Consider the following 12,560-nt stretch of genomic DNA (forward strand, 5'->3'; position numbering starts at 1 on the left):
TGCCAACACATTCCATTGGAAACCCTTCACCTGGTTTCTGCTGGAGAACCCCATCCAAGAGCAGCCTCTGTAAATGAAATACCATATCATCTATGGCAACATATCTAAATTGCAGCTTCCAATGATCTAGCAGAAGACACTACTCAGCAGTCAACAGTTCATTTTTAGCCACTACTGCTCTCACCTCTAATTCCAGCACTCAGGAGGCAGAGGCAGGCAGATCTTGGTGGGCTTGAGGCCAGCCTGGTCTACAAAGTGAGTTCCAGGATAGCCAGAGCTCTTACACAGAGACACTGTATCTTAAAAAACAAAAACAAAAACAAACACAGCAAAAATTCAAACAAATAAGCAAACCAGAATAAAACAAAACAAAAACAAAGCAAAAGAAAATTATGAAATATAGCCACCTACCCACCCACCATAAAACCCACAAAATTGGAAGATAGATATATAATGAAAAGACCAGTAAGGAAAAAAAAAACAGCCCAGACAAAGGATCATGAGACACAGAAACCTCCAGAAATACCACTGAGTTCATTTTGTATTGAGCATCTACTGCTGGGCATGAGCCTGCCCTTAAGTATACTCAGCATGACTCCATTAGAGAAACTAGTTTTTCCTTTGTAAGCAGCTGTCAATTGTGGCAGCTTCTTTGTTAGGGATGGGAGCTTGTGACTACCTTCCCCTCTCAGTGCTGGGACCCCGTGTGGCTTGGATCTGTGTAGACCCTGTGCACACTGCCCCAGTCTCTCTGAGTTCATGTGTTGATCCTGTTGACTTAGAGGACCTTGCTTTCTTGGGTGTTTTCCATGCCCTCTGGATCTTACACTCTTTCCACATCCTTTTCTATAGTGTTCCCTAAGCCCCAGGAGGAGGGATTGGTGGTGACATCTCCCTTGGACTGAGTGTTCCAAGGTCTCTTACTCTCTGCACATTGTCCAGTCGTGGGTCTCTGTATGCCTCCCCATCTGGTACAGGAGGAAGCTTCTCTTATGATGGCTGAGTGAGACACTGATTTAAGGATATAACAGAATGTCATTAGGAGTCATTTTATTGCTTTACTCCTGTAGCAGAACAATAGTATTTGGCTTTCCTCTAGGTTCATGTGAGACAACACACATACATAGACATAGACATACACATACACACACATACATATACACATAGACATAGACAAACACACACATACACACACATAGACATACACATACACACACACATACACATAGACACATACACATAGACAAACACACACATACACACACATAGACATAGACAAACACATACACACACATAGACATACACATACACACACACATACACATAGACACTGACACACACATACACATACACATACACACACATATGTATAGCAGTAAGATAAATTAAAATGGTAAAATATATATTATTAATTTATTATTTTTCCTAAAAATGAATTAGAAGGTGGTTTTATCTCCTATAAACACACTCATAACATATAATTTGTGAAGTGATAACCACTTACAAGATGTTCTATAGATTTTTTTTTCTGTCTCTTCCTTCTCACAGAACCCAAGAAAGAATCTCAGTAAATCTGCTCTGGTGGGAATAATTTTTTTTGCCTAATGGAGCTCATGGTTTTACAATAAAAAGTCAATCCATATCCATACAGCATTTTTTTTTTTGTAAAGTGCAAAGTAGCTGAGGCTGGCTTTGAACTCTGAAGCACATGATTGTAGTCATGTACCACAAGGCCCAGCTACAACCAGCAACTTTGTTACTTTTTCTTTTAATGAATACAGATTTTTTCCCCACACAGGAGTATGGCTGTTCATTAAATGCTTAACTTGGTACACATTTCACATGTCAAACTCAAAATTAGTATGAGTCCCCTTATCACAAGGAAGGATCCTGCATAACACAGTGGGCAGCAGAAGGGAGCATCCTGCATTCTGAAATATAATTTGCATCTTTTAACTGGGTCATGGTACTCAGGCTTGGTTTACTAGCAGCCACTGAGAACTAAATGTGGTACAACTCGACTTTGCAATGGGCACCATTCCTCTCACTGCCAGCACAACACCACAACAAGATGGTTTGGCAATGTTTAAGATGGTTTACAAGTAAGGGTTGTATGTTCTCCATAAAAAAATGAAATACGAGTTAACAAGAAAGATGCTCATAAAGGAGACAGATGAAAATGACTGGTAGATTTTCCTGAGCCAACTTATATGGTGTACCCTTACAGCTTTTGTGAAAAGATCTGTTTAACTAAAATTTCATGCATGTATACAATGTGTCTCTCCCTCTAGCTCCTCAGCCCTCTCACCAATGGATTTCCTATCTTCCCCTCAACTTTATGTATCTTTTTAAAATTGTTCAGATGATTTATATAGTAATGCTCTTGAAAATTAAAAAAACAAGTATTGAGATGAATTTGCATAAAACAAAACAAGTTGTTTTAAAGCCAGCAATTCAGTGGTATCTAATATATTCACAGCATTCTGCAACCACTACTTTTACTGGTGCTAAATGATGTTCTCCATCACCTAAATAAAACAAAGCAAAACAGAAACCCTGTTTCCAAGTACCAACCAATGTTTTGGGATGATGCAGGAAGTGAATTCCATGAGATTTATAGTGTTTCTGTCTATTGTTTTAGAATTATTTTACCAAAGATTCAAAGATCTCAGAAAATGGTTGTGTCTTGGTTTGAGTGTTTATGTTCTTACCAAAACTTTTTTTTTGCCAAGTAATATCAACTGGGTGTAGTTTATATGCAGAAGATTTAGGGCCGCAAATGATGCAATCAGGATGGTAGTTAAACTGTGGGACACTGATGAAAAGAATTCAGTGGTGTGTCAAGGATGGCCACTGACTTTGAAGATAGCACACATTCCTTTGTAAACAGAAAAGCCAACAAAAAAATGTGGCCAAAGAGTCTGTGGGTTTCTTGACGCACATTTTATTAGAAAAGTAATAGGTTTATTTATGCAAATTTGTGGGGCGGTGTGCGGTGACTGGTGTGTCATGTCCAGCAACTCAAGGTATAAAAAGTGGAGTGTGGGAGAGATGCCGCATTCACACTTCGGTAACTTGCTCTTCACAGTCTATCCCAATCTCTCTCCTCATCTGCCATCATGACTCGTTATTTCTGCTGTGGAAACTACTTCCCAGGGTATCCTTGCTATGGCACCAACTTCCATGGCACCTACAGAGCCACTCCCCTGAACTGTGTCGTACCTCTGGGTTCTCCCCTGAACCATGGCTGTGGAACCATCTACAGCTCCCGCAACTACTGTTATGGTGGCGTTAGTAACTTCCAAAATCCAGGCTGTTGCTATGGCAGCAGCTTCTACAGGCCATGGGGCTCTGGCTCTGGCTTCGGCTACAGCACCTACTGATGGACCAACGGCTCTGATGACAACAAGACCCTCGACCAGTTAATCTTCATGAGGAACAACCTGAAGAACAATGTCTGTCATCGGGCCTCCCATGTGCTCGGAAGCTACAGACAGCTTACGGTGGTATAGCTCTGGTGATGCGGAACAGGATGCCAGTGCCACGCTGAAACTCATCGACAGCTAAGCTAGGCCAGATGCAGCTTTTTAACAAGAGACTGAAATCTAGCAGTGCAGGAGTCTCTTACCTCCCAGGTTGTTCTCCTGAATTCAACTGCATTACCACGTGCATGTTTCGAACTGAACTGTGTGAGCAGGGTCTTACTGTTGGTCTCCCAATAAATCTGTTTCATTCAGCATGCATACTTTTGTTCTGGCCTTTTCTTTTTTTTTACTATGTTTTGTATGTTTTTGAATTCATCAACCATTTCAGTCTCTAATGGCTGATTTTAACTAAAGTTTATGGGTGGGTATGACTGATGGTCACTTTTCTCCTTCAGTAGTGTGCATAGTACCTTCCCGGACTATGAAAGCTACACGGGAGTGGTGAAGCTTCCAGGTCAGCCCTAGCTTGATGTCTCCATGTTCTAGGATCCAAGAATATGGTGTCATCAACTTTGGCATTGGGGTCTTACCATCAAGTGCTGGGGGGTATAGAAGAACAATGGCAACAGTCTGTAATGTTTGTGGGTCTATAGCTCCACCCTGGCCAAGAATTCCAAGGGAAGTAATCCACCAGTGCAAAAGTGGTATGAGCATCAAGGGGGTAAGAGCTACTTTCTCATTGGATTGAAGTTCTACTCCATGGGGTGAAACTCATACCTGCACTATTATTGGGCCAAAATCTTGGGGTTGGGGTGGATCCAAAATTATTTTACTAAGTGAATTTACTATTAAACCAAATCCTAATGATATTATTATACCCACAGATCAATGCATCTCTCAGCTCTCATCAGAGAAGCTTCTACTTGCAGGAGATGGTGTTTAATGCAAAGACCTACAGCTGGCTAAGATGCAGAGAATAAAGACCACAGAATGCTTAGCCTAAATGGGGTGCACATATGAACACCCTGTGACAAAGGCTCAGAGACCTTTGTGGGAGAGGGCATGCTGAGGATAAGGAGACTGTCTTCCTGACATAGCAGGGTAGCTGCACACATGAACTCACAGTGGTTGTGACAGCATGGGCAAGGCCTGTACAAGCCCAAGCCAGAGAAAGAGTCTCAGCATGTACATGGGAGTTGGGCATAAAATGCCACCCAAGCTTGAAGGACAGTGTCAACTGTTAGCTGCTGGAAGATGGAAAGTTTATGAGAATCACCCCTGGTCAGGTGACACTAGAAGAAGTAAACACCCAAAATTATTTGGGAATGTCTAACTGTCCTTGTAGGATACAAAACAAAACAAAAACCCTAAAAACCTGAAAAACAGAAAAACAGAAAACCAAACCAAAAGAGTTGGGTGGGTAAGGAAAGGGAAGTGGAGTTGGGGGATGAACATGATTAAACACATTGTACGAAACTTTCAAATAACTAATAAAAATAAATGTAAAAGAGAGAGGGAAATGTCGCAGACTTAATCCAAACCACTTCAGTTGTTATCTCTCTATGTTGATTATGAACATAGGAAAGATAGGTTGCATACTAAAATACTAAAAACAATGTCATAATAGAGGGAGACATTTCAGGTTTACAGAGAAATCAGGTACTAGGGAAAGGTCTGCAGATCTACAAAGATGACAACAACTAACAATCTAAGCAAGAGAGGAGAGGCTACCTTAAATGCCCTCCCCTGATAATGAGATTGATGACTGACTTATATGCCACCTGATAGCCCTCATCCAGCAGCTAGTGGAAGTAGAGCAGACACCCACAACTAATCACTGAACTGAACTGGAATCCAGCTGCAGAGAAGGCCAAATGAAGAGCAAAGGGGTGCAGACCAGGCTGGTAAAACCCATAGAAACAACTGACCTGAACATAGGGGAACTCTTGCTCCCAGCTGATAGCTGGGATACTAGCATGGAACTGATCCAGACCCCAGGAATGTGGGTGTCAGTGAGGAGACCTTGGAAATCTATGGGGCCTCCTGTAATAGTCCAGTACTTATCCCTAGCATAGGTGTGGATTTGGGAACCCAATCCACATACAGGGATACTCCCTGAGCCAAGACACACGGGGGTGGGCCCTATCCCAAAGGATATGATACACTCTGATGACTCCCTATGGAAGGCCTCACCCTCCCTGTGGAGCAGAAAGAGTATGTGATAGGTAGGGTATTAGTTGGGGGAGGTGGTAGGGGAGGAGGGGAGGGACTGGGAACTGGGATTGACATGTAAAACAATCTTGCTTCTAATTCAAATAAAAAAACACATAGGCAAATAAACACATGCATTTATGAAAATTCAAATAAAAATATGCATGTTAAAAATAGTAAAAATAAAATGTTTCTTTTATTTACTCAAATAATTCAGTTTGGATTCATTATTTTCCTAGTATCTATAATTGCTTTTGTGAGACCCAAATGCCACAGATTGGTGGGTGAATTACAACTAAATGGATTGAGCTAAGAGACTGTGTTTAGGGATCCCAATGATGCCATCAATAAAGCAAAGTCAACTTCTGAAATCATATAGTTTATTTTCCATTTTTCAATAGATGCTTTTCATTTTCTTCAACTTCTTCACCATTGATCCTGCATATATCTAGAAATAAAAATGAAACTTTTACTCTCTGGAATGATAGTTACCATCAAGAGCACTTGAGATGGTGTGTGGTCTGCATTGACAGAAGGTTGCTTGTCTAGTTTTCTGATTATGCTCTGAATTAAGGGCCTTTCATTTATGTGTCAAGTGTTTACTATACTCTGACTCTAAGAAAATACTCACTAATTGTTCATGGACTTAACTTGTTAAATTTCTGATTTGTAAGAGTAAATATTATATAGTCCATTATAAATTTCATATATTCATGCATTAAGAAGTGTTGGCTTTGGACACTGTGTTTAGCATTTTGAGAGTATGTATACATTCAGGCAGGTAGAGTCTGATTTAGAAGCTGATGGTCTTCAAGAGAGCATTCACTCATTTGGTAGACACTCACCATGCCACGACAATTCTGGGAATCCGGCTAAGTTCTAGGGGAACAGATAAAACACAGTCCTTACCCTCAGGTGTCCATTATTTAGTATATGAAAGACATTAAAGGGTGTTAAACAAACTATTTAATATATAAAGGGCATTAATAGTTTCCTTTAAGAATCAGTCACTCTATAGAGTTTGTACTGAGGCAAGGTCCATTGGGGGAAGCCATGGCTTTCCCGCCAACCCACAGTGCAAACTCACTGTTCTGAATTTAGTCAGTTGTCTGGCACTGTCTCTGGAAGCTCCCTTTCCCCTCAGAACCCAACTCTGTGTAGTGTATTTCCCCTTAGTGTTCTTCAATCTGGACCAGTTCTTGGCCTTTGGGTTTCTTGGCATCAACTGATTTGAAGACTATGGACCAACTGTTTTGTTGAATTTTCTTGACTTTCCTCCTTATTTACTCACTGTGCAGAACCACCGTAGAAACGGAGCTGCGTGATTCTCTGTGCTTCTCCCCAGAGCTGTACCTCACTGTGCTGGCTAATGTAGTTTCAGTTGACATTATCGGTTTATCATGTATGAATAGGTTTTCTTCAGGTTACTCCACCATAAAGTTATTTCTTCACCTGGACTTGAATTAATAATTTCAAGTCTTATTGCATTCATTACTTGATATTATACTATAAAGTGCCTTTCTTCTCTTCATTTATTGAGCTTGCTTTGTTTTTTGAAATTTCAATCAATATTGACAATGGCTCAGAGTTTCTTATTTTATCCAATTAATTAATTAATTAATTCATTAATATTGTTGAATTTTATATTCAAAGTATTCTGAACATGGAGGGCTAAACACTGTTCATGCTAGCTCCCATGTCTTGTGGAAAGGCCCACACCACTCTTGAACTAGTTTTCTTCTTTGTGGTTTAACAAACTATTCCAAAGGCTCATCTTGGACTTTTTTATTCTCTCATGGATGTAGGGATTTCCCCAGAACCCCCGAGTTCTTTCAGTTTGGAGGAATTTAGAAAGTACATATCCATGTCGAGTGTTTCCATTGCTGTGCTGTGATTGTTGGTGTTCTCATTGGTAATGAGAATATGCTACAACAATCATTCTTGTTTCCATTTTTTTATTTGAATTAGAAACAAGATTGTTTTACATGTCAATCCCAGTTCCCTCTCCCTCCCCTCCTCCCCTACCACCCCCCTAACTAAAACTCTACCTATCACATACCCTTTCTGCTCCACAGGGAGGGTGAGACCTTCTATATGGGAGTCTTAAGAGTCTATCATATCCTTTGGGATAGGGTCTAGGCCCACCCCCGTGTGTCTTGGCTCAGGGAGTATCCCTGTATGTGGATTGGGCTCCCAAAGTCCACACCTATGCTAGAGATAAGTACTGATCTACTACAGGAGGCCCCGTGAATTTTTGAGGTCTCCTCACTGACACCCATGTTCCTGGGGTCTGGATCAGTCCCACGCTGGTTTCATAGCTGTCAGTCTAGGGAACAAGAGCTCCATGTTGTTCAGGTCAGCTGTTTCTGTGGGTTTCACCAGCCTTGTATGAACCCCTTTGCTCATCACTCGTCCTTCTCTGCAACTGGATTCCAGTTCAGTTCAGTGTTTAGTTGTGGGTGTCTGCTTCTACTTCCACCAGCAGCTGGATGAAGGCTCTAGGATGGCATATAAGTCAGTCATCAATCTCATTATCAGGAGAGGGCATTTAAGGTAGCCCCTGCTCTGTTGCTTAGATTGTTAGTTGGTGTCATCTTTGTAGATCTCTAGACCTTTCCCTAGTGACTGATTTCTCTTTAAACCTATAATGTCTCCCTCTATTATGGTAGCTCTTGTCTTGCTTTCCTCTATTCTTCCCCAGACTCAAATTTCCTTCTCCCTCATGTCCTCCTCACCACTCCTTCTCTCCCCTTCTCATTCTCCTGGCTCTCTCTCCCCTCCCCCATGCTCCCAATTTGCTCAGGAGATCTTGTCCCTTTCCCCTTCTCCAGGGGACCATGCATGTCTCTCTTGTTTCCTAGCTTCTGTGGCAGTGTGGATCGTGGTCTGGTAATCCTCTGTTCTGTGTCTAAAATCCATATATGAGTGAATACATACCCTCTTTGTTTTTTTGTGATTGGGCTACCTCACTCAGAATGGTTTCTTCTAGTTCCATCCATTTGCCTGGGAATTTCAAGAGTCCATTGCTTTTTTCTGCGGAGTAGTACTCCATTGTGTAAAAGTACAACATTTTCTCTATCCATTCTTCAGTTGAGGGGCAGCTAGGATGCTTCCAGGTTTTGGTTATTACAAATAATGCTACTATGGACATTGTTGAACAGATGTCCTTGTTGTATGAATGTTCATTATTTGGGTATATCCCAAGAGAGGAATTGCTGGATCTTGTGGTAGACTGATTTCCATTTTCCTGAGGAATCACCATCCTGATTTCCAAAGTGGCTGTACAAGTTTGCACTCCCACCACCAGTGGAGGAGTGTTCCTCTTTCTCTACATCCTCTCCAGCATAAATTTTGGTGTTTTTGATTTTGGCCATTCTGACAGGAGTAAGATGGTTTCTCAGAGTTGTTTTGATTTGAATTTCCCTGATGGGTAAGGATGTTGAACACTTTCTTATGTGTCTTTCAGCCATGTTAGATTCCTCTATTGAGAATTGTCTATTTAGTTCTGTACCCCACTTTTTAATTGGATTGTTTGGTGTTTTGGAGACCAGCTTCTTGAGTTCTTTGTATATTTTGGAGATCAGCCCGCTGTCAGATATGGGGTTGGTGAATATCTTTTCCCAGTCTGTGGGATGTCGTTTTGTATTGCTGACTGTGTCCTTTGCCTTACAGAAGCTTCTCAGTTTCAGGAGGTCCCATTTATCAATTGTTGACCTCAGCACCTGTGCTACTGGTGTAATGTTCAGGAAGTGGTTTCCTGTACCAATTAATTCAAGGGTATTTCCCACTTTGTCTTCTACTAATAGGTTCAGTGTGGCTGGATTTATGTTGAGGTCTTTGATCCATTTTGACTTAAGTTTTGTGCATGGCAATAGACATGGATCTATCTGTAGTCTTCTACATGCCAGCATCCAGTTATGCCAGCACCATTTGGTGAAGATGCTTTCTTTATTCTGTCGTATAAATTTAGCTTCTTTGTCAAAAATCAGGTCTTCGTAGGTGGGTGGGTGATATTAGGTTTTTTACCTTGATTCCATTGGTCTACCTGTCTATTTTCATTCCAATACAAAGCTGTTTTCAGGACTATAGCTCTGTAATAGAGCTTGAAGTCAGGGATTGTGATGCCTTCAGAAGTTTCTTTATTGTACAGGGTTGTTTTGGCTATCCTGGGTTTTTTGTTTTTCCATACAAAGTTGAGAATTGTTCTTTCAAGGTCTGTGAAGAATTGTGCTGGGATTTTGATGGGAATTGCATTGAATCTGTAGATTGCTTTTGGCAAGATTGCCATTTTTACTATGTTGATCCTACCTATCCAAGAGCATGGGAGATCGTTCCATTTTCTGTTATCTACTTTAATTTCTTTCTTTAGAGAGTCAAAATTCTTATGGTACAAGTCTTTCACTTTTTTGGTTAGCGTTACCCCAAGGTATTTTATGTTATTTGCGGCAATTGTAAAGGGTGATATTTCTCTGATTTCTTTCTCCACTAATGTATCATTTGTATATAGTAGGGCTACTGATTTTTTTGAGTTAATCTTGTATCCTGCCACTTTGCTGAAGGTGTTTATCAGCTGTAGGAGTTCCCTGGTAGAGTTTTTAAGGTCACTTATATAGGCTATCATATCATCTGCAAATAGTGAAAGTTTGACTTCTTCCTTTCCAATATGTATCCCCTTGATCTCCTTTTGATGTCTTATTGCTCTAGCTAGAACTTCAAGGACAATATTGAAGAGGAGAGAAGCTATGCTGCTGTTGATTCTTTTTCTCTTTTCCCTCCTTTCCATCATGCAGAAATTTACTCCCCCTTGATTGATACTATCACTGCAAATTTTGTGGTCAATAACAGTACCATTATACAGTGTAGTTTATAGCTTATAATTGTGTGAATAGAATTCTATTTAAATCTGACAAATATCTTGGGATATTGGTTTCTTTTGAAGAAATTGCTGGAGATTAATTTGTCCCAATGGGTAAATATTTAGCAAATGGGAAAACAAGTCAAGCTAACATACCAGGATGAAGTCTTCAGGCACCTCCACATATCCACAATTTTGTTACTAATTAGAAAAGAAAAACGTTAGTTATATACTTGCCAATTGAGTCCTATCTGACATTATCAAGATCTTTTTAGGATGGTCACATGCTTGAAAAATTTCTATGTATTTATTTTGATTTATTTATTTAATAATAATATTATATTCACTCGGGCAATTTAAATAATTATTCATTTACATTTTAAATCTCAGTGCCAACTCCTTCTCATTATGTCCAAGAAATGGTATTAGATATTTGTTCCTAATATTTCTCCTTCCATTCACACTTTATAATTTCTTATGTAGATATTTACCAAAGCTGTAGATCTATTCTACTTGATAGTCCTTCATCCCTCTTCCATAGACACATGTAAGTTAAATATATAAATAAAATCATGTAGTTAGTTCTCATAAGTTGTGATTTTCAAGTTTTCCTTATAGTTTTAAGGAAAAAGAACAACCACAGGCACACAAGAGTCTGCTCTTTTCTCTAGGCCCAGTTCCATATCCCTCTATCCTGAAATGAGGACTTTCATAATTCTTTGTTCTCTTATACACTCTTCTAGAAAATTCCTACAGAGCCTTCAGAAGGTCTTACTCAACATCTAGTAACTTCCCTTGCTCCAGTTTGGAAGCTAGAGCTCAGTTTACTAACATTGTTCCCATTGCAATGAAGCAGTCGTCCAGCTGCGGGAGCATGCTTTCTCTCAGAGGAAGCTGGATGTATTAACTTGTGGCCACACAGGGCGATCACATCACAGAAGACACTGCAGGGTGTCTCAATGGCAAGGTGTCTGCAGGAGGTTGTTTAGAGTTTGGACTTGGATTAGGCCGGGAGGATGTTAAATGGAGTAGGGGAACCATCTGAATTTGAAAACAATTAATTTTATAATTCTCTTGTAACTAACCACATATTTAGCAGCTTAAGACAACACAGGTTCATTTTCTCACAGGTCTACAGGTCAGGAGTTGAAAGTGGTTTTTCCTAGGCTCAAGAGATCAAGTCGTTAAAAAGTGAACATTTGTTTTTTGAGTTCCAAGAAGATAGCTGATTTCTTTATTTTCCAGTTTCCTAGGAATTCCCACACACTCCTCCTTGTGCACCTCCACCCTTCTTCAAAGACAGCTGTTAAGTCCCTCCAAGACGCCAGCTCTGGACTCTGTCTTCCTCTTACACTCACAAAGATTCTTGTTACTCTATCTGGGGCAACTTAAATAAAGTACAATAACCTCCCCATCTCCAGGCCAGCCCATGGCCAACCTTATTTTCTCCTGTGTGATAAGCATATTTGTAGGTCCAAGGGATTAGAGTTCTTGCTCCCTTGAAAGACCATTACTCTGTCTACCTCAGGCACAGTCATAAAGTGAGCTTGAGCCCATAATTGATTGCATTAATAATTTTTATTTAAGACATAGAACAAAGCTTGCAGCACAGTGGTGTAGTCATTGTTGTGTTTGATGTAATGTTCTTGTTTTCTTTATTTGCAGGGTTGATCATAGTATGGTCCCTGCAAGGCTTATGTTACTGCCCCATTGTTTCCCACTGACCTCATCTGATCTGCAGTTCTAAAAGATGCTTGTGGAAAGAAGGGGATTATTCCTTCCATTCCCTCGTCTCTGGGTGACCTTGTCTCATTTGCGTTCTGAAAGTTGTGCATAAGGGAATGGAAACTCGGACTCTCATTGATTAGCAGTCTTGAAGGTTGGGTATGGGAAGAAAGGAACAGATGCTCTGTGTGACCCTCAGTGTTGCTGGGCTCTTAGTGACTTCCCCCCTACCAATGCCTTCGTTAACTGAGTTTTTTCAATGTGATGTGCACTTTGTAAATTTCTCCAGGACAAGCACCTCATCATAATTTTATACCCTAACTAAATATTAATTGAAACAATTG

General features: G+C 40.3%; 1 protein-coding gene across 1 annotated transcript; it reads left to right on the plus strand.

The window, feature by feature from the left end:
- The first annotated feature begins 3,119 nt into the window (after positions 1–3,119).
- LOC100755511 (keratin-associated protein 7-1) lies at positions 3,120–3,383 on the plus strand. Its single transcript, XM_027415757.1, has one exon. The coding sequence runs from the start codon at positions 3,120–3,122 to the stop codon at positions 3,381–3,383; it is 264 nt and encodes an 87-aa protein (XP_027271558.1).
- Positions 3,384–12,560: the final 9,177 nt, after the last annotated feature.

Source organism: Cricetulus griseus, chromosome 4 (genome assembly GCF_003668045.3).
Source record: "Cricetulus griseus strain 17A/GY chromosome 4, alternate assembly CriGri-PICRH-1.0, whole genome shotgun sequence".
In the NCBI taxonomy this organism is placed as follows: Eukaryota; Metazoa; Chordata; class Mammalia; order Rodentia; family Cricetidae; genus Cricetulus; species Cricetulus griseus.

What these genes read in the sequence shown, in the direction of transcription:
- LOC100755511 (XM_027415757.1), top strand. Translation starts at nt 3,120, where the DNA reads ATGACTCGTTATTTCTGCTGTGGAAACTACTTCCCAGGGTATCCTTGC.